General features: G+C 39.0%; 1 protein-coding gene across 4 annotated transcripts in view; it reads right to left on the bottom strand.

Moving 5' to 3' along the window:
• Window positions 1-3,946: 3,946 nt before the first annotated feature.
• LOC127362329 (kinase suppressor of Ras 1) overlaps window positions 3,947-25,397 on the bottom strand; it is a 55,013-nt gene continuing 33,562 nt past the window's right edge. For 3 of the 4 annotated variants that reach the window (XM_051397923.1, XM_051397925.1, XM_051397927.1), the window contains 17 exons: window positions 18,925-19,072; window positions 17,591-17,972; window positions 16,913-17,076; window positions 16,742-16,808; window positions 15,889-15,972; window positions 15,749-15,810; window positions 12,976-13,087; window positions 12,653-12,828; window positions 11,712-11,763; window positions 11,199-11,253; window positions 9,848-10,096; window positions 9,474-9,670; window positions 9,233-9,329; window positions 8,228-8,361; window positions 7,985-8,116; window positions 7,080-7,215; window positions 3,947-6,746 (listed from right to left, as the gene is read on the bottom strand). In XM_051397923.1, the coding sequence (XP_051253883.1) occupies window positions 6,600-6,746; window positions 7,080-7,215; window positions 7,985-8,116; window positions 8,228-8,361; window positions 9,233-9,329; window positions 9,474-9,670; window positions 9,848-10,096; window positions 11,199-11,253; window positions 11,712-11,763; window positions 12,653-12,828; window positions 12,976-13,087; window positions 15,749-15,810; window positions 15,889-15,972; window positions 16,742-16,808; window positions 16,913-17,076; window positions 17,591-17,972; window positions 18,925-19,072 (2,394 nt within the window). In that variant the 3' untranslated portion in view covers window positions 3,947-6,599. The remainder of the gene's footprint in view (window positions 6,747-7,079; window positions 7,216-7,984; window positions 8,117-8,227; window positions 8,362-9,232; window positions 9,330-9,473; window positions 9,671-9,847; window positions 10,097-11,198; window positions 11,254-11,711; window positions 11,764-12,652; window positions 12,829-12,975; window positions 13,088-15,748; window positions 15,811-15,888; window positions 15,973-16,741; window positions 16,809-16,912; window positions 17,077-17,590; window positions 17,973-18,924; window positions 19,073-25,397) is intronic. The other variant, XM_051397924.1, reaches the window with a different exon arrangement.

Here is a 25,397-nt window from a genome sequence, read left to right as displayed (position 1 = left end):
CCAAAACCCCATAGAGACTGTGTCTGTCCCCCGACCACCTAAATTATTTAAAGAAATAAAAACAAGAGGAGTTCAACATAAAAATCTAATAAAAATTAAAACTAACTCCTCAGTAGCACAAAATAAGAGAATGAAATGTGGACTGTTAAATATCAGGTCTCTGTCCTCTAAAGCTGTTTTAGTGAATGAATTAATATCAGATTATGATATTGATAATACTTACTGAGACCTGGTTGTCCCACCTGGTTGAGTATGTTAGCCTAAATGAATCCACCCCCCCCGTCATATTAATACTCACATTCCTCGAGGCACTGGCCGAGGAGGTGGAGTAGCAGCTATATATGATTCGAGCGTTTTAATGGTCCCTAAACCTAAACTAAATTATAATTCATTTGAAAGCCTTGTTCTTAGTCTTTCTCACCCAAACTGGAAAACATTGCAGCCAGTTCTATTTGTTATAGTGTACCGCGCTCCTGGACCGTACTCTGATTTTATATCTGAATTCTCAGAGTTTTTATCTAGTTTAGTCCTTAAATCAGATAAAGTAATTATTGTAGGTGATTTTAATATTCATGTGGATGTTAACAATGACAGCCTTAGTAACGCATTTATATCCTTAATAGACTCAACTGGCTTCTGTCAGAGTGTAAATAAACCCACTCATTGTTTTAATCACACTCTTGACCTTGTTTTATCATATGGCATTGATATTGAACATTTAATAGTCTTCCCACATAATCCTTTCCTATCTGACCATTATTTAGTAACTTTTGAATTCATACTATTAGATTATAAGCCATTAGGCAAAACTTCCTACAGCAGATGTCTATCTGACAGTGCTGTAGCTAAATTTAAGGAGGAGATTCCTTCAGTGTTTAATTCAATGCCATGTCTGAATTTAACAGAGTCCTATAACGACTTTAGTCCCTCTGAAATTGATAATCTTGTCGATAGTGCTACAGGCTCACTACGATCAACATTACACTTTATCGCTCCTATAAAAAGGAAATGATTAAAACATAGGAGACTAGCACCGTGGTATAACCACCAAACCCGCCAGTTCTTCTGCCAATGTAAACTTAGATATATATTTGGACTGTTTTTCTGCTATCAATCTTCATCAGTTAACTTCAGTCATTTCTTCATCGAAGCCATCAACCTGTCTATTAGACCCGATCCCAACTAGGCTGCTTAAAGAAGTTGTTCCCTTAATTGGCACTTCTTTACTGGATATGATTAATCTTTCTTTGTTATCAGGATATGTACCACAGTCCTTTAAAGTAGCTGTAATTAAACCCCTTCTTAAAAAGCCCACTCTTGACCCAGGGGTTTTAGCCAACTATAGACCGATCTCTAACCTCCCCTTCCTCTCTAAGATTCTGGAGAAAGTAGTCGCCAAAGAGTTGTGTGACTTTTTACATAACAATAGTTTATTTGAGGATTTTCAGTCAGGATTTAGAGTTCATCATAGCACAGAGACAGCTCTGGTTAAAGTTAATAATGACCTTCTGATTGCTTCTGACAATGGACTTGTCTCTGTACTTGTATTATTAGATCTTAGTGCTGCATTTGACACCATTGACCATGATATTCTTTTACAGAGACTTGAGCATCAAATTGGCATTAAAGGAACCGCACTAAGCTGGTTTAAGTCATATTTATCAGATCGCTCGCAGTTTGTACATGTTAACGATGAATCTTCAATAAATACTACAGTTAGTCATGGAGTTCCACAAGGTTCTGTACTTGGACCAATACTATTTACTTTATATATGCTCCCTTTAGGCAACATTATTAGGAATCACTCCATTAACTCTCACTGTTATGCAGATGATACGCAGTTATATCTATCGATCAAGCCCGATGAAATGAATCAATTATCTAAATTACAAACGTGTTAAGGACATAAAATCCTGGATGAGCTGCAAATTTCTGATGTTAAACTCAGAAAAAAACGAAATTCTTGTTCTTGGCCCCAAAAACCTTAGAGACTCACTATCTAAAGATATAGTTACTCTAGATGGCATTAACTTGGCCTCTAGCACCACTGTCAGGAATCTTGGAGTCAACTTTGATCAGAATTTGTCATTTAACTCCCACATAAAGCAGACCTCTAGGACTGCCTTCTTTCATTTACGTAATATTACAAAAATTAGACACATCCTGTCACAGACAGATGCAGAAAAACTAATCCATGCATTTGTTACTTCAAGGCTGGATTACTGCAACTCTTTATTATCAGGTTGCCCCAATAAGTCCATTAAAACTCTCCAATTAATTCAGAACGCTGCAGCACGAGTACTGACAGGAACTAGAAAAAGAGATCACATCTCTCCTGTACTAGCTTCTCTGCATTGGCTCCCTATAAAATGTAGAATAGAATTTAAAATCCTCCTCCTCACCTACAAAGCTCTTCATGGTCAGGCCCCTTCATATCTTAAAGAGCTCATAGTACCCTATTACCCCTCTAGAACACTACGTTCTCTGAATGCTGGGCTACTTGTGGTTCCTATAGTCTCTAAAAGTAGAACAGGAGCCAGAGCCTTCAGTTACCAAGCTCCTCTCCTGTGGAACCAGCTTCCAGTTGTAGTTCGGGAGGCAGACACCCTCTCCACATTCAAGAGTAGGCTTAAGACATTCCTCTTTGATAAAGCTTATAGTTAGGGCTGGATCAGGTGAGTCCTGAACCATCCCTTAGTTATGCTGCTATAGGCCTAGACTATCGGGGGATTTCCCATGGTGCACTGAGCTCCTCTCTTCCTCTCTCTTTCTGCACTCATTCATGTTCCATTAATGCATGTTACTAACTTCACTTCTTCCCCGGAGTTCTTGTGCTTTCTCGTCTCGCAGGTTCTCATGGATCCTGGTGGAGCCTCCTGCCATGGTCCTGCTTGACTGCCATTGCCAATATCACTGATATTATTGTTATTATTATTATAATTATTACTACAGTTACTATTATTACTATTGTCACTGCTCATTGTCCCCCATCGTTGCTGTTGTCGTCGTCATTTTCTTCATGTTCATCATCAGTCACTACTATTAGTGTAGTTTTTGCTGTGCACCTTTGTCACTGTCTCGGTCCTTCTGTTCTCTCTCTCTCTCTCTCTCTCTCTCTCTCTCTCTCTCTCTCTCTCTCTCTCTCTTTTTTTTCTCTCTCTCTCTCTCTCTCTCTCTCTCTCTCTCTCTCTCTCTCCTAGGTTTCTGCCTTTTAACAGGCAGTTTTTCCTTGCCCTTGTCTCCAAGGTCTTGCTCATGGTGGTACTGTTGGGTCTCTGTAAATAATGTTATAAAGAGTTCGGTCTAGACCTGCTGTATTTGAAAAGTGTCCTGAGATAATAACTTCTGTTATGAAATGGCGCTATACAAATAAAACTGAATTGAATTAGAGAGTAGGGCTGTTTTGGCAAGAATCTGGCAATACAACACGTATCAGGATACAGGGTTCATACGATTCAGTATATCTTGATTCAATCGCCCTGATTGCTAAACCACTGCAGGTTTGCCTGACCAGTCGGAGGGGAGGGCGGTACCTGGAACAGGGCACAGGACAGCAGAGGCAAAACATACACACGTAACACAATCCCTGCACTGTAACATCCTACATGATAGCCCTCTGTTTACAACACTGCTATCTAGCTGCTGGAAGTTTAAACACAAAAATCAATATAATATCATATATAATATCTAATATATATATATATATATATATATATATATATATATATATATATATATATATATATATATATATATATATATATATATATATATATATATTCTCTGATAACTTAAGATCCAGACGTCTGATGACTAAAATCCTTCATCCAGTTCAAATCTAGAGTTAAAAAGCACCAAGATCTAAACAGTGGATGGTAACAATGTGGCTTCAGACTGGATAAAAAGACAACTGATGACATCGTATCCACAAAAGGAGCACACTGAGTCACTGGAGATAAGCTTTAATATCTTCAATTGTTCAGACAAGAAGCTTACAAAGTATCAACGCATTCTGTACAAAAATACTCTACACATCTTCCCCCCCGAAAAAAAACAACAAAACAAAATACCAATCCACCAACAACAGTTTACACAATGTCTAAAATCTTTACATAAATATGAAAGAAGTACCAATTAAAATGCTCTCAGACTGAAACCCTTGTACAAACACTGTGCATTAAATACAACCTGCAGCCAGTACTGTACATACATATATGCACAAGGCCGTTGATTGATTGAGTGGGCTCCACTGTGCTACATTCAGACACATTCAGTGAGTGTACATTGTACTCCTGCCTGAGGAAAGGACACACACACACACACACACACACACACACACACACACACACTGAACAAACAGTCAGTTCACCTGAAGCTCTCATTAAATCTGAGTATGGGAAGTTATCACTCAGGGGTTTACCATTTCATTGAAATAAGATTATTACTATTATCACTTATATCTATTTGTTGCAGCAACCAGAGCAAAAGCTGTCCCAACACAGTCATTTAGGACCAGCTGAATTGACAGCATGTCACATACATCACAGCAAAGGCAGTGGTCGTAAGAGGTGGGTAAATGTGGATTATATTGCTTATACCATGGCCATACAATTAAAATGAAGTATTGATCATACATACTTTTCAATTCACCCAAATTACAATACAATACAATACAATAATTAGGAAGAGTCATAGGCTAGTAACAGCTGAACCCAGCAGCCTTCCAGCTATGAGGATGCATTAACAGTGATCAGGCACTCTGTCCACTGACATACAGATAGACATAATAAAGACTTAATAAATAAAGTAATAAAGTCTTCACAGAGAGCTAGAACAGCAAGTGGTTAGAAAGTTGGAGGAGCCAGTTGGCAGTTTCAACAGCAGCTATTGTGACATTAACGTATTTTTCGCTGACTCATGCCAGACCAGGATGGGTTATTTTTTGTTTTTAGAAAACTTATAGTCAGTGCATGCAAGGGTTTTGGTTTTGAAATGTAGACAGCATCCAGCTCCGTTACAGATTCAATGTCCACTGGAAAAGGATCATGCATGAATCACTCCGGCGCTATACCCAGTGGAGCGAGAGACGGAGACACACATGCACACCAGCTAGAATGGCAGTGGATTGTCTGTGGCAACTGACAGAATGGATGCTGTGTACACTGGCTGTAAGACGAATGACTGACTATCAGATATATTACAATTATTACCCTACAACCTTTTACGAATTGACATAACTTAATTATGGGCATTCCCAGAAAGTAAATTTGAATTGATCATTCCAATGTCCCGCCCCTTTTGGAACCTCTGTCCTTTCCTGTATTTAGATATGCTATGTGCTAGGCTAATCTATGTTGAAAAAACAACCACATTTTGTAGATGGTTAAAAGATAAAAGCAATATATATATAGTCACATCTTAAGTTGTGACTATATATAGAGGAAGTTGACGGAGGCATGCCCTTTTTTACTGCAAAAAGGGGTGGGACTTTAAAGGCTGAATTTATAGAAACAACAACACACTTCCAATTAAATAGCTCAAAGGCAAGTTGGCTGGTGCACAACCTGAAGGCAGGAGAAGGTCAGAAGGACCAGTTCTCTATTGCAGAGAGTACCAGCCTGATTCAGACAGGTTTTAGACCCCATTTACACCCCGGTATGAACATGTAGTCTGTGTCTGGATAACTTATCTGGAGAAGAAGACTCTCAGGTGTAACTGTACGCAGGAGGCATCTTGTCAAAAAGCTATTATTATTATTTTATTGAGCTGATCAGAATGCGGGCAGAATCAAGATAACAAAAATCGATACCAGATACAGATCACTTGTTAACACCAGGTGAAAATATACTGGATATGTTATATGCTGCATAAAAAGTCAACATCAATATCAATCAAAAATAAAGCAAGAGCAGCTTTGCCCCTCAGCTGCTGTATTTGTACATATATGGACAGTGTGCATGCAGGCCCTGATGGCAGTGATGATGATCCCACAGCCTTCGCCAGGAGAAGAATGGAGCGAGGAGACAGAAGTCAGGAGTGTTGGAAAAACAATGGAGAGACAGGGAAACAGAGGCATCGACGGAGGTGAAAGTGTAGGATCGAAGAAGACCGTGGAGAACAGGCACGGTAGGAGCAGGCAGAGGTGGATCAGTTGGCACCCAGAGGAGAGTAAATCACAGAGAGAAGAGAAAGAAGCAGACACGAGACAAAATATTACTGCTGACTGTGAGAAACACTATTCAAATGACTGGAGGGAAGGATGAAGGAAGAGTAGAGGGAGCAACAACTAAAACACCATATTCGGTATAAAATGTCTTACTAGATCTTTCCTCAAAATACAAAATATTAGTCACATTAGACAGTGTCATTTATATTAGTTGATACTCAGCAGGAAAGCTTCATAATATTCACATTTCTTTACAAAATCATATTTACAATATTTTCCATTTGACTTGACCAGCTCATCTCATTCCGCTTACATGACATGAAATTTTAGATTTTGGCCGACTGAATAAAATGATATGGACTCCCTTTTTGAGTGTTGGTGTGAATGATGATACAGCCTGGTTCACCCTGGACCATGAATGTACCTTCTCCGTCTATGTTACATACTCAGGTGGCTTCCAGAAGTGTCCGGGGTGAGATAGCCTGCGATTCAGTTTGGGGAGTCTCTCCAGCATGTCTGCCATGTGGGTGAAGGTGGGCCTGTTGTCTGCCTCAGAGGACCAGCAGGCAGACAGGATCTCCTGTTGGGATGGAAGGAGGAAGATTAATATGTGGTACAGGACGCTTCAGCTCTGGTTTCCACTGATCTACACTGATCAGCCATAACATTCTGAGCACTGACTGGTGAAGTGATCACCATGAACTGTGAAGTTATCATGGCTCCTGTCAGTGGGGGGGGATATATTAGGCAGTCCTCAAAGTTGATGTGTTAGAAGCAGGAAAAATGGGCAGCGTGAGGATCTGAGCGACTTTGACCAGGGCCAGATTGTGATGGCTAAACGACTGGGTCAGACAACAGACAACAATAACAATGGCAACATGGCAGTGGTCTCCTCTAGAGATAGTAGACTCACCGTGACCTCCTTGCCCAGGTTGGCAACTGCCAGCACCTTCTTAATGCCCTCATTGCTGCCCACTAGCCAGATTTTAGCTTCCACAGGCTGGTTGGTGATTGGCCAGTCTCCGACCTGTAGCTCATACCAGATTGTGCTGAAAATGACAAGACACAAAGATAAGATCAGGAAAACGGTGGTGACAGGGAAACCACCTCATATGCTAGTTTTTTTTTACATTCCCTCTCTGCATGTGTCAACTGAGTGTGTCTAAGTAAAAAGAAATAAAGTTTTTACAGTAAGGGCTAAAAGTTGAAGAACATGTCTGCACTCATGAGCTGAACTCACACACTGTTTGTATGCTAGCTTTCCCCAGCAAACCTTCATTTGACTAAAAGGAAAACTGAGAGTGAAATAACTGTTATATATAACTAAGCTCCAAAAGATGAAAAATAAAAACAAAGTCAAGATTTAGGAACTCTGATCTAAAATCTCTCAAAAACTACAGTGTCTATGCCACATTTAAAGCTGCAGTAGGTAACTTTTATAAAAAAATAACCTTTTGTCATATTTACTGAAACTTTCACTATATCCTGGCAGTAGTACATGAGACAGATAATGTGTGAAACAATCAGGTTCCTCTGGCTCCTCTTAGTGCTCCTAATGGGATTTGCAAGAATCCACAGGGTCTGAATGAAAACAACCCAAAGTGTATTTCTGTCTTTCTTGGATCTGATTAGTTATCTGTCTCATGTACTACTGTCTAGGATATAGTGAAAGTTTAGAAAAGAAAATATGATATGAAAAAAAAAACATTTTTATAAAAAGGTTACATACTGTAGCTTTAACTTTAAATAAAGCATACACTGAGTGTGTGTTGATCAACCTGAGCAAGCTCTTTAAGTGTAATCAACATCAATCATTACCCAAATGCGTAAACGTCAGCAGCTTTGGAGAAAGGCAGCTGGTCCTCATCAACCTCTGGGCTCATTTTTTGAACAATCTCTGGAGCCAGGTAGCAGATCCAGCCCTGAGGTATCCGCAGCACGTTCTTTCTTCTAAACACACACACACACACACACACACACACACACAGCACTAATGAGGACTACAGCCGTGACTTCCCAGCGATCCCCGATCCATATTTTAGAGTTTATTTCACTACCTACCTGCCTTCTTGTACCACTCCAGACATCCCAAACAGGCCAAAGTCTGTAATGACCACCTTGTTTGTGTCATAGAACACGTTCTTTGATTTTAGATCCTTGTGAATGATGCCTTTGGCGTGCAGATAACCCATTCCCTGTAAAAGAAATGGATTTGATGAACACGTTATTTCTATGACAAGTGGAAGATGAGTGGTTTGACAATTTTATTAAAATCATTTAGTTGGATTCTTCAAATAAACAAGTCAGGTCATGATGAAATATAAATACCAGGATACAATACCACATAGTGATACATCATACCCTGGACTACAGAAAGTCATTAATACATTACAATACAATTCTTATCATATGTGTGTATGCTGTATAGATTAACCACTAGCAGATTTTTTATATTGATGTTTTAAAGTTGAAAAGAATTCTTATTTATTGACCAATATTTGGTTTTTAACATCAACACATAACACAAACAAACAAGTTAATAGGGATCCCTTGAATCTGGGTACTAAAGAATCAGTGCCATCATATGGATTCAATAAAAACTAATTCAGGAAATTTTAACTCTAAATATTTTAGATTTAACATACTGTTAACAATTATGTATGTTCTTTTATCTTCATCATCATATTACTGATATAATTATTGACAAAAAATGATTTACATATGCGTTACCGAATTGCTCAGACAAATCAATACTTTTAATATACAAAAACAAGTAAAATTAAAAAAGTAAATTAAAGTAACTAAAAAAAAAGTTGAATTATTGATAATATGATACTCAAGGACACTTCAACAAACAGCGGAAGAAGTCTGGGATCAAACCAGTGGCCAACCGCTCTACCTCCTGTGCCACATTCATATAATGTAACATAGGTAATACAATGATATAGATACGGCTTTAATGAACATCAGTTCATTATGTTTATGTGATATTTTCTTTCATATATATTCAGAAATCATTGTGTATTGATATTAAAACGATAGATACGCAGCTCTAGGGTTCCTTACCTTGACAATCTCCTGTGCAATCTGTCTGGTTTTATTGAGGTCTAGCATGTGGCTTCTTTCTCTTACAACAGAGTATAGAGTCAGACCTTTACAGAAACTGCAGAGAAAACACATATTATACTGTTACTAAAACTGAATTCACAAATCAATATCAAAAATATCACACACACATTCATTTGTGTAATGCAGATTAGGGGATAACAGCAGAATTCAATCTCAGTTGTTAGTCATGCAGCTGCACCTGGTGATGATGGCGAGGTGGGGCGGAGCCATGCAGGCACCCATGAACAGGACCACGTTCTCGTGCCTGGTCTGCCTGTAGTTCATCACCTCCTTCTTAAAGAGCTTCAAGTGATCCTGGTTGTTGCCGTCGATCTCCAGGAGGCGAATGGCCACCTCGCCGTGCCAGCGACCCTTGTGCACCTTCCCCCAGCGGCCCTGGACAGTCACACAGTCACATTGCACCAAGACAAATTCCTCGTATGTGTAAAAACCTACCTGGCAATAATTCTGATTCTGATTCTGATTCTGACATGTGTCTTTTATGTTTTTTTTTACTAACATTCAGTGGAATCTTACTCATACTCGCTAACTGTGTTACATCTCTGTCCTCACCTTGCCGATGAGCTCTCCCAGCTGCAGCTGCTCATACGGAATGTCCCACTCCTGCAGGTACACGCTGGTCTGGCTGGCCATACGGGAGATGGGGCCCCTCCAGCGGCCAACGGCCCCCCGACGACATATTGAAGAAGGAGGCAGGTCTTCCAGCCCATCCTGGTCACACTCCTCTGTGCTCTTTTCTCTGCTGCGCTGGTCAGCTGCCTCCTCGTCCTCAGCTGGGTAGTCTTCCTCTGCCTCGTCCTCCTGAAACAAAGGGCAGAATAAGTGAGCACAGACATCCAATGTTTAATTAATTACTGATAAATGAAACTAAAGAACTTTACAAAGAAGACCATGTGAGAACAATGTGAACATGAGAAAACTAAATGCATTATTCAGTTCATCCAGTGGTACATATTTAGCAACGTGGGTTCATAGGGCACAGTGTAAGGGCTCTCATGGGTCTTTGTAGATCTACAGTCCAGAATTCTGATCTGATCCTGGGAACCAGACAAATCTGTCAAGCTCATGTTTCATTTGCTCTGGCAGTTGTGTCTAACCACCCTTCCAAAAAACTGCATTCCAGCCACCCTGGATCTGGTCGGGCCAATCAGAACTGTTTATTTAACATGGGAGGGTTTACTTTTGGGGCAGGATGATTGGCAGAGGAGCGTCACTGGTCCAGATGTGAAAAGTTACACAAGTCTGCAGGACAGTCCAGGGAAACACACAGGCCCACGAAACAAAATATGAATTAAGATTCTTTTACTGCATTGCATATTTCTCAATCCAAATGTTTTCAGAAACAGTTTTTAGTGTACTGTTTAAATGTCATCTGAGAAAATTTGTGACCAAGTCACCATTTTTTTCCTTCTTGAAAACGGATCAAAACCGCCCAACTTGTTACATCACACGTTTCCTTGCTCTGATTGGTTGTAGGTCTATCCAATTGCATCCAGAGGCCGCCCGTTGTTTATGCTCCTTGCAAATCAGAAATTAACTGAGAGGTTCCAGACTAATTTGCAAGTGGACTAGAATTGAGTCCACTACCATCATTTGTATGTTGTAGTCTTTATTTAATAACTTTTAATACAGTGTATTTCATTATTTCATGGCAACAGGGGATCAATCAGATCATTCTGGCTGTCTGAAGTACAGTTGTTTACTACCCCTGGGACTTCCAACTTCCCTGATGATAAATATGTCAGAGATAGAAAAAAAACAAACACTACAGTGGCAAGTGCTGTAAACCACTTCAGCACACAGACCCTATAAATGACACTGAAAATGAGCTTCCCATGACAAACAGTTTTCCCTTCTTCTTTCAGTGACACACAGTCTCACTATATGTGAGTACAGTACTCACCCCTCCTTGCTCCACTGCTGTCAGCTGTGCCTCAGTGATGGCCACCTGTGACACTCTGGGAGAAAAGCCACATGAATTAGCAAAATGACTTACAGGATTAATAAGCTCATATAGACTAGATTGACTAATACTGTACAGGATTCTTGAGGTCGATACGCATATATGTTTGAGAGTTTATTTATATATTAAAATCTATGGATCGTGTATGCTACATACATTAAAGGCTGACCAATACTGGTATCTTGATATTGATATTTAAGATTTATAAAGTATATATTGGCCAATATTAGTTTTTCTTTACATAACATGAACAAACATGATGATAATAATAAGGATCCTTTAAATTTGTATTTTAGAATCGTGATAAATGTATAAAATTAAACTTGTCAGTGCTCTGGACAGACAATGTAATGGAGACACAGTTTCTAAATGACCTCAAACATGTCTGTGCTGACATTTCTTGTAACTCATCAACTGACTTTTATGAGAGGTACCCATGTTGTTGTCTCTTACCCAGGATCGTAGCAGCTGCCAGAATGTTGAACATGAGCGGAAGCGGAAACATCTGTTGGAAAACACAACTTCAAAACACTGCACCACTACAAGAGTAACTCCCATTCTTCAAAAATACTACACAAATACATGTTACATTATGAAATCTATGGAAGCCCTGAAAGGCAAATGAGAAAAATTATTTCTGGTGGTCCATTTTCTAAGTCTGAAATTGTTTCCTCTTATGACATAACAGGTGAAAAATGGCTTTGCCAACATAATCTTTCTTCAGTTGCTTTAAAAAAATAACTTTAGGCCTTAATATAATTTAAACAGGTGAGTTATATAAAAATCCACCCCCGTACAGCTGTCATGAACAAGGAAATTAGCTATAGAGACCAAGACCATTCTAGAGGTAAAAAGTTATGCCTTTTTTGGTATTGTATGTATTTTAGTCGGTGTTAAGATTAATTAATATTGATCCTGGTGAACGTAAGTCAAAAATAAAAGTATTACACTGAATCTTTTTAAGTTTTTCTGCCTAGAAATAGTAAATTTTAAAGATACCAAATATGAACATAAGGCATTCACAACAGTCCTTGCACCTCCTCTAGTTTTCAAAAACTTTTATGTAAATGTGTTCATTTCTGACACGCAACAGTTTGACCATTTTCATGCCAAAATGTAAATAAAAGTCAGTGTAAAAAATGAATCCTACTTTTTTGAGGGTTAGAATGTTTGCCGATGCAGCTTTATGGTCGTTTTGGAAGGTGAAGTTTGTGCTGCTGTTGAACCAACTTATTTACATGTTTATGAGAGTAGTAAATATTCACAGTACAACCCAATACAATGTTTCAGCAACATATCTTCTGTTGGTTGCCTCAGCTCAGACACACTGCTGTCTTGAACGGACCGTGCTTACTTTGTGTACGTGTGTGTGTGTGTGAGAGATATCAGTTGACCTGGGAAGTGGAAGCGGTTGTCCCGGGAGCCCTGCGGTGATGGGTTGGGTGGGGGGGTGGCGCTGACACTTGGGGGGTTACTCTGCTGGAAATGTGCTGGGGAGGAAGGTGTGGATGAGGTGGCTGATGACGGATTACTGCTGGAGTCCATCTGGTTTAAACTGGGGGGAGGCTCCACACACACACACACACACACACACACACACACACACACACACACACACACACACACACTTAATTGCATTAATTGCATTAACACCATTTATTTCCTGTACACTCCATTTCTAATCTTTATCTCAAGAATAAAGAAACCAGTACTTACCCTTTTGGTTATTGCCTTTGGTAAAGTGCCGAACTGCAGTGGGATCTCTGCTGTGTGATCAATCCGGTTATTGATATCCGACGGCACTGATTCTGCCCTGCGCATCCTTGGCACTACAAGTCAGATTACATCATTTTTACATCACACTGAATATTGAAGGACATGGTTTTCAAATATGTCTTAAAACACTAGGCAGGTTTCCTGTTTGTAGGCTGAAACAGCTTTTGCTTGTATCATTCCTCCTGTTCATACCAGACATTAAAAGATACCTTTCTGACTTGCTTCCAATGTGAGTGATGCATTCTAAAGTGTATATAAACCAAATATGAGGCTACAAAGAGCTGAAGTATGACCAGCACAAATACTTTCTGTTAGGGGTGAGTGAGTAGACCATTATCTGTATCTGTTGGACCAACTATATCATCTGTATTTGCATATGTACTTGGAATGTGTGGGGCTTAAACTGGAAGTATGGAGTAACCAGATGTTTTTCCATTTAAGCCTGGAATTAGGTCTGCACAATAGAAAAAACATCATATTGCGATTATTGTCAGATATCGCAATATTACTCACAACTTGTGGGAATGATCATTTTTGCATCACAAATTAAATTTTCACTGAAATGACTTATAAATCGAATTATAATGATTAATTTTTTTGGGTCTGTACTAACCAAACATGTTTTCTTACATCTGGACAACAAGATTTCTGACAACACTACAGAACTTTACTACAATGCTGTTTGAATGTCACACATATTACCTTTATCAAACAATGGCAGCTTCTTCAAGTTGGATATAGCACTTATATTAATATTGCCATATTGCAAGTTCCATAATATTTCCATTAATTGTGCAGTCCTACATGAAATTGATATAGGTTGATCAGAAGTTGCTACATTTATTAGAAAACTATTTACAGAACAGCCTCAGAATTGAGCTTCAGTGTAATGTTTTTCATCACAAGAGTTAGAGAACTGTCTACAGAATAAGTTTGTTTATTAAAATAAAAGTTAAGTAAAGTCCATTATCTGAACCGGTTAGTACTTACTCAAATATGATTTATATTTCTCTGATTGTGTTTATACATCAAAGATGATGCACAGAGGCATCAAAATGGGAGTCTTGCAGGTAAAACCTTGCCATCTAAATGGGTGGAGGGGTAGAAAATATATATCTATATATAAATTATCCAGTTTTCTTTTAACTGAATCTTCTGCTCAAATTGAAATTACACATCTGGTTCTGCCTGAACTTCCACCATGTACATCCATGTTCCATCTTTTTTCAACCATTGGCACACTTTCACCAAACAATGTGTTATCTAAACAGTTTTATTGTGATCTTATCCTGATATTGTCTTTCCTGATTTCTGATTTAGTCAGACAGTGAGCTCTGTAATGAGACAAACTATTTTACATTGATTGTCCCTGTGAGTGAAACCTTTTGTTCTATTGTGAGAGAGCCCAGAAGTGTCTTTAACCTCTGTAAATCCACTCAGACAGACTGTCTTCAGGATAGAAGTTGGAGAAGTACTGATACAATCTGTAGGTGTGTTTCTCTCCATGCTGCACGAGTGCTCATCATAACCATCTGTATTCTTCTGAAGTGTAAGTAAAGATTACTTTCTTCAGTCTGGAACCTGAGTGAATAGTTTCTTCAAACAATGATTTCTTCCACAATAGGTAGTTTCATCTGAATGCCATGATAAAAACCACAAACACACCTCCATTGTTTTAAGACAGGTGTAAAAAAAAATGTCAACCTGTGCTTTAAGACAAATACAAGGATAAAAGTAACTCATAATGAAACTATCTTGGTTTACCTGTCTGCATTAACATGGCCAGGTGATGGCATTTCTTGCTTTTGATTTAAAATTTAAACCTCCAGCACCACCTAGTGTCCACACAGTGTCCAGAGCAAGAGCCCAGGTTGCATACAAACTCACCTCCCTCACTGAGCCATAACTGCGGTGGCATCTTACAGTGAGGAATCTGAAGGATTTTACTTTTTAACCACATTTGAAAATACTGGTATTTTCACTGAAATGCAGCTGAAATAAAGGTAATAATTCAAAACAGACAATCACAAGTTTTTTCATTAGGGATTGAGCGAGTACACCATTATCTGTGTTTGTTCAACCAACTTAAGTATCTGTATTCGTAACTGTACTCGGAATGGGCGGGGCTTAAAGAGACATGGGTGGTGCTTAAACCTGAAGTGGTTTGGGACCAACTGGAAGTAGTTCATTTAAGCCTTAAATTGATATGGGTTGATCAGAAGTTGCTATATTTATTAGAAAACTGTTTATAGAACAGCCACAGATTGTTTGTTGTATAATTACGCAATTTCTTTCACTGCAAATCACCAAAAGCACACTGTCTGCTCTGAGCTGGTATTAGCTCCAACAATAAAAAAAAAGTTAAGTAAAGTTCCTAAAACTCATCTCTGATTAATATTCACAGGAAATAATCTGCACAAAATGTATCCAAAATTACTAATTTTACACAAATTTCCTGCAGTTACTGAGTTCACTGTTGGGTTCATTGTACAGTTTATCAAGTATATAATATGAAATATCCATTAAATATATGTTAACCACATATGCTTGAAATTCCATTTTTTAAATGTCACTCACACTGTGATCAACCCAAATGTCTGTCAGTCAATTCTCTGTCAGTGGAAATTCTTTCAGTTGGACCAAAATGATGACATACGGAACGTATTTCCCTGACAGTTCAACTTGATAGGAAAATGAAAACAAAAAGAACTTACACGTGAGAAATGATATCCGACATGAGGGAGCATCTTTGGTACACTTGTTGTGGCACTTTAACCTGTGAACAGATGGATGTGAGGAACCCTAATGATATCAAGTGTAATCAAACAAGGAGGTTGTATTCACATTCTCTTACTTGCAGTGTTTGCACTTGACACCAAACATCATGCTCTTGCGACACACTTGGCACGTCTGGGAGAGCCAGGACTTGGTTGAAAACCTGCAAAAGGACAGCGAACGAAAGAGAAGAACATTTCTTAATTATAATGACACCATTTTCTGATCTGTTATTTGGATTGATAAGCCTGAGAATTGAAGTTTAGAAGTAAGCCAGAGCAGAAATCTGAGGGAGAGTAAATTCACCTAAAACACCTGAAGTAACAAACTTTACATCAGTGGTTCTCAGTGTTTTCCCTGAAAGAACAACTCCTGGCTAAGTGACATATAAACATCACATTTGTCTTTGATATAAGTTAACCATTCATGAAAAATTAATAAACTAATGTACTATCACTATTAGGTTAATTCTCTCATTCAGATTCTTCGTCCATTGGAATGGGCAAAAAAATTACATGAACTATTATGATAATTTCTTATTTCTATGATTTATGAGTGCATTTAGAGTAGAAATCCACCATTACAATATTTGTTTGTGTTTGGAACACATGGGTTCTGAATGGGTTAAATAGTGATAATAATCAATCAAGCAGGTTTAACTCTCCACACTGAATCTAACAACCAGTTGGACAGTGTTGCAGTCCTGCAGCTCTGGCAAATATTGTAGTTTTCTTAATGACACGTTGTGTGAAGGTCACAGTGTCTCAGTGTTAAACGAAAAGGAAAAAAATGTGGGAGCACTGCGTCAATTCAATTGTAACCCTTTACACACGGCCCACACAAAATAATGTGACACATCAACCACAGTGTCCACAGCATAATGTATAGAAATATCTTATGTAGGAGGTTGATGAGGGGTGGTGGTAACTGACCTGTGTGTCACTGCCAGGCCGATATCTCTCCTCAGTGTCTGAGGGGAGCTCCTGTGCATGGTCACATCTGTGAAAAACACAAAAAGAGACAATGGATGAAAACAGAATAACAGAAGCACTGAGGGACAACTGGAGCAGAAATCCAGGCCTGTATCTGGTTTGGGAACTCACTGTCCAGCAGCGTGGGGTTGGCAGGCATCATGTATGGGGCTGAGGCTGGGACAGGACCTGGTGTTCGGGCAGACAGCAGCGGGGAACGCAGTGCTGAGTCCTCGGGAGGGTTCCCACCACCGTTGATATGAATAGCAGCCAATGCTTTGTTCTTTTTGCAGGCCCTGCAAGGACAGACAGTGGCTAAAAGCTGCTGCAAGTTCCCACACACAGCAGCCCACTTCATCCTGTGATACTGTGACAATTCAGCTGCACAGTGCTAAATGCTGAAAAAAGAACTGCGCTGTCATTGGTAGCAGGTAAACTATAGCCTATAGTTAGACATCAGTATTGCCTTTGTGTTACTATTGTCTGTGCTTATGTGTGCTTTCAGATTTGCCATCAATCTGCCAGGGACTGCAGATAGAAATTAGCCTGTATGGCTAAATCTGGCACATTTACATAATGGACTTAAGTCCTCACGTTAATTAATAAACTTCAAACTTCAAACTTTTACCAGTTGTGGGGCTAACATTTGTCCTGATGGTGGGACTACAGAATAGGCCATGAGTTGAAATCCAAACTTTTATACTAATTAGGGGATTTTACAGAAAATCTATCTTCTACAAAGTGAAAAAGAGAACAATCTTCTATCCTCACCATTAAGACACTGAGTGCTGTATTCACTTAAAAACCCACTTGTTTGACGTAGCCTCCTCGATGCGGTTGGCCAGTTGTGACTCATGACTCTTGCTTCTCGTCATGTTGGGGAGGAGCTGCAGCAGTTTGCGGGAAGGCGGCGGTGGCGTGTGGGAGGGCTTGGCGTTGTGCGTCTTCAAGGCTCGGCTGGCCGGGGGGGAGCTCTGCTCCAGGGCGAATGCATCGGCCATTTCCTCAGCTGAAACGTAAGGTCTCTGGTCGTTTGAACAAGGCACCACTGATATGGAGATGGAGCGGCCATGAGCACTGGTAGCCTGCAGAGGAGTGGGAGGGCTGGAGAGGGGGCTGATGGGAGAGAAGGTATTGCTGTCTTGTTGGGGCTCGGAGCTGCAGGAGCCTAAGTCAGGCCTTGGGTCACCTCCTTGGGTCAAAGAGTAGAGATCACAAATGAGTATCCACACTGGTACTTTGCAATAAAAGAGACCTTTGATTGTATTTGTCCACATACCCAGGTCTCTGTTAAGCCCACCATATGCTACCTGCCCCCCAGGTTCCGTGTCAGCTGGTTTGTGATAATTTGATTTAACACAACTTTATTTAGGAAGTGTTGTGATCACAATAATAAAATAATAAAAAGGTTAAGCATGAAATGTTATTCTTGACCCTTGAAACAACAAAAAAACAAAACAAAACAAAAACAACCCACTTACTAGTTTTTTTCCCAGAAGTTTCAACCCAATCATTCATCACACTTCAGGAGTTTACTCAGTAGTAAAAAGTACATTTATTACAGAACAATTCTTACTAACAATTGTTACTTGTACTTGAGTGTTTTAATCTTCCTACTTTACACTTACGCCACTACATTTGAGAGAGAAATATTGTACTTTTTACTCCACTACATTTATTAGGTACTTGTGCCAGCCACAATATTAAAATGTATCTTACATGTAACTACATCAATAATAATAATAATAATAATAATAATAATAATGATAATAATAATACTCAAATTTTAGGAAAATTGACAAACAACACGCCACCCTAGTTTGTTATGCCATCAGACCAGTGGGATCTGGATTTGTAATTATCACAGTCCCTGTTAATATCTAATATCTATTTTTCAATATTTTCTTACACCCTTAATAATAAAATATAATAACATTTATTATTTACTTAACTAAATCATTCAATAATGCAAGACATTTACTTGTAGCAGTATTTAAAAAGGTGTATTGCAACTTGGAACATGGAATATATAAAACTTAAAATATGGCTGTTAAATATATCACATAACGATTAATATTACGATTAAACAGAATGGATAATTCAACCCTTCACAATATGCAGGACAGCTGGTGTTCCCGGTTCACCTGTTTCATTGGCGCTCTTCAGACAGGAGAGGGCGGCAGTGAGGCGAGAACGATCCTCTGAGTTGGAGCCCAAGCGTCTCATCGTGTCCTGCAGCTCAGAGCTGGACATCTGCAGCAACCTGTCCACTGAGAGTTTCCCTGCTGCAGCCTGCAGGGGACAAAGAGGACGTCTCTGTCAGTGGCTGCTTTCAGGACAAGACAAAGGATATACAGTTAATTACCATGAGTGTGTTTGTCTGATTATTCCTGTTCCAGTTTTTGTACTTCTCTTCTTTGTCTTTGATGATGAAGGTCTTCTACACTGTCCTACTGCTGATGCATCAGACAGTCAAAAACAGCATCAGCATCAGGTACAGGCAGAGTTTCACCATGTCTGACATCTATGTCTGCTTTAACAAGCTTCAACGATCATAATTTGAGCTGAACCAGGTCTTGACAAAAACAAAGCATTACAAGAGGCAAGACAAAGTAGTTATAAGGTATTATAAGGTGTTTCTGTTATATTGTCCAACTTTTAAACCAGTGCTTTTGACCAAAAAGGGTGGCTGCTGGACACAAGATGTCTCCTACTTCACTGTAAAGTCCATTCTCAGCAGTGGTCAACCGATATCGTTTTTTCTACCTGCTGGCTGATATATAATGCAGAAATCAAAACAAAACATTTTATTGTGTTCTATAGGAAATTCAGGCATATGTTTACAGCAGGCCGCATGAGAGTTATAGTACAGGGCTCGACACCAACTTCTTCACTACCTTCCCAAAAGTCACAAAGCGCTAACCAGGTTCCACAACATCCACACGACAAGGCTTGTAAATTGGTAGGTTTTCTATCTAATACACTTTGTTTGACACAATGAGCAGCACAATGAGTTTGCAAATAGTGTATTGTACATTCATGAGGACCTACAAGATACTGTGGAACGTCCCAAAAGGGGCTGCGAGCCGAGCTGCTGCTAACGTTAGCTCAGCTTGTTTCTCTGATAACTTAAGATCCAGACGTCCGATGACTAAAATCCTTCATCCGGTTCAAATCTAGAGTTAAAAAGCACCAAGATCTAAACAGTGGATGGTAAAAATGTGGCTTCAAACTGGATAAACAGAGAATGTATGACAGCTTCTGGCAGACAACCACAATTGACACAATCTGCTGACATAATCTGCTGATATCAATGTAACATCTGCAGAAAGCAGCGCTGGCAGTTGAAGCAGGGTTGTCAGCTGGGACAGCAGGAAACTGCCGCTCTAAGACAACCAATAAATGAGACCAAAAACTATGCTTACGTAACACATGCAACTTTCTCTCTTAAGGTAATTTTTGGGGCATTTTGCACTCATTGGATTGTGACCGTACAGATTAAGCCAGGAAACATGGGGACAGAGAGGGAGTAGGACATGTGACAAGAATAGAACCAGGGATGTTGTGGTTACACCATCTCTGAAAATATTACACATGGAGAGGCAGGGTTGTGGTCACCAACCTGATTATCCCGGGGGGTCGTGACTCTTAAAGCTGCAGTAAGTAACTTCTATAAAACATTTTGTCATATTTGCTGAAACTTTCACTATATCCTGACAGTAGTACACAAGACAGACAATCTGTGAGGGAATCTTGGCATTTACAAGAGTCTGCTGAGGCTGAATGAAACAACAACAATTAATCAGAGCCAAGAAAGATAGAAAGATGCTTTGGGTTCGTGGCTTGAAGATAGTTGATTGTTCAGTCTCATTCCCACCGTCTTTATATGACAACCTGGGAATGAGACTCCATGGAAGGTGACCCATGGCATCTGTAGATAAAAATGTCTCATTCTAAGTAGTGCTGTCAGTTAAACGCGTTATTAACGGGGTTAACGCAAACCCATTTTAACGGCATCAATTTTTCTACGCCTAGCACACTTTGTAGTTTTTTTCACATGCTGTTGCAACAACTAGTAACGTTAGAAAAACTACAACACCACACCGGATCTAGCTAGACCGGAAACAAAACAACAGGCACGCCGCACACACTTGTTTAAGAGTAGTAGACATTACTTATATATTACTATATTTTATTGGTAACCCTTACTGTTCATTCTTTCTGAAATAAGAGGCTGGGTTGAGCCTCTGGTGAATAAAGAGCAGTAGTCTGACTGCTATGTTCAAAGCAAACTTGAGAAAAGTATTGAGCCATGGTTTAACTGCACTATAGGCTGAGTCCTAGTTTACCTTACATGTGCACTTGGTAATTTTATTTTGTATCACCCTGTTTTGATCCCTTAGAAAGGGCTGTTGAAGGGGCTGTTTGTATGACAAAGTATTTTTTTCAATTCAATTCAATTTTATTTGTATAGCGCCAATTCATAACAGAAGTTATCTCAGGACACTTTTCAAATAGAGCAGGTCTAGACCGAACTCTTTATCACCCTTTTATTGATGGACAGTGTTACATTGCGTGAGAGATCATTTGCTCCAAGTGAGAATGTTAGTGTGAAATTGAACACTACAGTATATGCCAATGTTGTTTTCATAAAAACAATGTTGTTTTCATAAAAACAACATTTGCACAAAGCAAGCCGATCCACTTTTCCATGTTGATAAGAGCATTAAAATGAGAAAAAAATAATGGGACAAAAAGAAATCAAGGGACATTTAGAATAGATAAAGATGTGCGATTAATTGCGAGTTAACTATGACATTAATGCGATTAATCGTTTGACTAATATGTTACACACTGGACCTTTAAGGAAAAAGTCTGGGACCACTGCTTTTATACAGCATGATATAATATCTGTCTCTTCAGCTGCTCAGCGCTTTAACAGTGAGACAGTAAAGCTCCATTTGTTGAGTCACTGCGGTGACGTGTAGGCAGCTGTTATCAGGGTCGGTGGTGCTCTGACACTCCTGAACTGTAGCTTGTATATTTCTCATTAGTAGGTGTGGTTGGTTTGTAATTCTTTACAGTTTTAGAAAGGGGACAAACTTTGATACTGTAGGTGGAAAGGACTCTTGCCTTGACTTTTCAATTTGGCCTAATTTGGCAGTTGAATTCCATGGGACTGTGTGCACCCAAACCAAAATAACCCAGTAATATCATGATGGCATAACAACAGAGAAGTTTAGGTTGATACTTCATTCTTGCAAATAGAAAGGGCACAAATGAGAAAAGGAAGGAAAAAGAATGAGTTAGCAGGATATATTTAGTAATATGAGAAGTCACTAGTCTGACCTGAACTTTTCTACTGTCAGCCCTGTTCCAGTGTGGTGTAGACCACATTATGCAGCAGTTATCATAACACATCATGACATTTGTTGATTTAAACCTCATTCTGTCTAGCCCATAAAAGTTGCTGATCGATGCTTTCAGCCATGTTCCAGTTAAATGCCGTTCCAGAGTGTGTATATTTAAAACAAGAATCATCAGGTCTAAAAGGGGCACAGCTAGAAATGTAAAACTATTGAGATGTGAGAATATGTCTCTGTAGGCAGTGGGGCAAGCTTCAACAGAGTTTATGCAAGTGGAGAAGGGAGGGTATTCTGTGAAAAGTTGTCTCATCTGAGCAGCCTGGAACATGGACCTGCCAACTGGCTGATTTACTTTTCATTCAGTGTGAATTAGCCAGGCTGAAGCAGAAAAAAGACACTGATATGAGAACAAGTCAGTATTAAGAAGTACGGGAGAAGAAGGCATTTGGTTGAAAAACAACCAGTGGGTCTAGACTCAATCAGAAAGCAGTCACTGTCACTTTCTGTCTGAATTGCCGTAAATGACAGTTGTGATTTAAGACTGATTCCTGGAATCTGCTGGCTGACTGTAAAAACAGGCTTTACACTGCTTCTATTTTACTGGAATGTGTTTTCTCAGCATTTGGGATTGGCTTAATCTCCTGGCAACTGGCTGTTTCCTGCATTGTGTCCACAGTAAGTGAAATGGACAGGCTGGGATGACAACAGGCTCACTATTTGTATGCAATGTGTCTGGGAGGTTGAGGCTTTTGCCACCTGACCTCTGCATTCCGTGCAAAAATGAAATCTTCAAGTTTAGCTTAAACTAATCCCTTAAGCAGCCAGCAGCGAGTTAAAAGAAGGGCATCTTCCAAGGTTACGGTTTTCTCAAAATGTCCTTGTCATTAGGGATGGGAATCGAGAACCTGTTCCAGTTGAGAACCCAAATTGTCCCATACCTTAACTCGCTTCCGAGCTTATCAATTCCTTTGATCAATCCCGGCATGTTTTTCTGACAGTTCGCTTACAAACGAAACCTATGTTCCCCTCCATCAACACCATCACTTATGTTGCAAACATCATCATATAATATTTCCATGCAGTTTAACTATTAATGTTTAGGTCAGCTTGGTCAAGTTTGCATTTGTACTACAACCACCATGGAGTGGCAAAAGCTGGACGTTCCAACATTTATCCATTACTTTTGTAATGTCTTAAGCCTACTCTTGAATGTGGTGAGGGTGTCTGCCTCCCGAACCATATCCTCTGAACTACTTTTCATGCACTCTTAATTAACTCTCAGTCACTCTTTTCTAAAGAAACCTTTAAAAACCTAAACTAATTATTATACTCAACATGTGGATGTATTAAATTAGTTGAGCTACTCGACAATCTCTCCATGTACCACCTGGCAACAGCAGAAAATCAGATCTCACATCCACTTGGTATTGCATAATTCAAAACTGAACTACATCATGTAAGTTAGTGGTCAACCATTATGGGTTTTCCAATGGCCAATGCTGATATTTAGAGAGCAGGGCTGCCGATGGCTGATATCTGTCAATATCAATATAACAACTCTATTCTGTAGGAAATACAGGCATATATACACAGCACGCATGAGAGTTATAGTATCTATCACTACACACAGGTTCTTTGGGAAGAATTTCAAAAGAATTTCAAGTTCTCCAATAAGGCTGTGTATTGTCAAGATTCTGGCAACATACGTCACAATACAGGCAATTTTTAAAAATATATATAATTTTAGGAAAACTATCATAGTATCAAGAACACACCACCACATGCATAAAATTGTATTAAAAAAGTTAACATTTTTTTAAGCAACCACATTTCACTCAGTTTGGGGTTTAAACATAAAAATTAATACAGTAGTTTTAAGAATCGATACAATATCAGAAAACATGACACCCCTATTCCCCAACGGATGACTCCTAGTGACTAATGTCTTAGCTAACGCCATCAGCAGGTCACATCTTTCATCAATATAATATGTCTCAACTACTGGACTATTGGAAGGATAGCCATGAAATTCGATTCAGACATTCATGTCCACCTCAGGATGAATTGTAATAACTTTGGTGATCCTCTTTCATCTCATTCATCCAGTAGTTTGGTTGATGACCAAATAACTGAAGACCAAACGACATTCTGCCTGAGCTGTTCTTTTAGTGTTAACTCAAAATGTTGGCATTCTGACATGCTAAACAAAAGTTTTGAACATGGTAACACTATACCAGTTAAACATCAGCAATAGTGCTGCACAATTCATCGCAACATTGTCAAACTTCAAAAGTGCAATATCCAAATTGCAGAAGCTACAGTTTTTTGAAAAAGGTAAAATGTGTGACAAAACAGCATTTTAATGAAAAACAGTAGTTCTGAAGAGATGCCTGTCTACAAATCTTTTACTCCAGATTTAAGAAAACAATATCTGTCAATATGACGTATACTGAATATCGTGCAGCCCTAATCAGCATGTTGTTGTTATGATTGCCATTTATATTACTGTTAAATATTACAAAAGCTACACTTATTACTATGCCTCTTATGTGCAGATCCTGTGGTTGGATGTCTAATGTTCAATTTATTCATAAAAACTATAATTCAGATTTTTAACTATTGCAGGCTAAGCTTTTTTATATGAATAAAGAAACAAGCACATTCAGTTATCTGTCTGCTCCTGTATTTTCTGGTGGTTGCACAGCCCAACCACTGATGGTCAGAGATGTGATTAAAGTTATGCAAAATGTGCAAACTGATATATCTCACTCTCAGTGTCAGATGTCTGAAGCACATTTGTATAATCTGTATGTAAAGCTGATAAATGAAGGCCCTGCTCTCTAGTAAGTGTTTCCTGAAAAATAATGATTGATGATGATGAATAATGATTATATTTTAGAGTTATAAGAAGAAATGAACAGTCAACATGAGCGCTGACATTCCCAGGAATCCAGTGTTAAACACACAAGAGAGAGGAGTGAAACACAATGTTAGGGAGAGCCAGGAGGGATTTCTCCTGAGAAAAAAAACAAGCATATGTATGTATAACTAAAGAAGATATGGAGGAGGTAATGGAATTTGTTTCCTGCTAAAAGTTTAGTTATCACCTATTTCAGATCTAAGATAATGTTAAAATCGAATACATGCAAACTTACATAGAAGCGTATGTGATCTGACTTTCTGTTATTTCTTTTTTAAAGTTCCTCAGCATTGGTCAAGAAGTGTCACTCCACTTTGCTCTGCTGAGAATA

The sequence above is a fragment of the Dicentrarchus labrax genome, unplaced genomic scaffold (genome assembly GCF_905237075.1).
Source record: "Dicentrarchus labrax unplaced genomic scaffold, dlabrax2021, whole genome shotgun sequence".
Classification (NCBI taxonomy): domain Eukaryota; kingdom Metazoa; phylum Chordata; class Actinopteri; family Moronidae; genus Dicentrarchus; species Dicentrarchus labrax.
The sequence above is the reverse complement of the archived record's forward strand: the minus strand, read 5'-3'. Positions and strand labels throughout refer to the sequence as shown.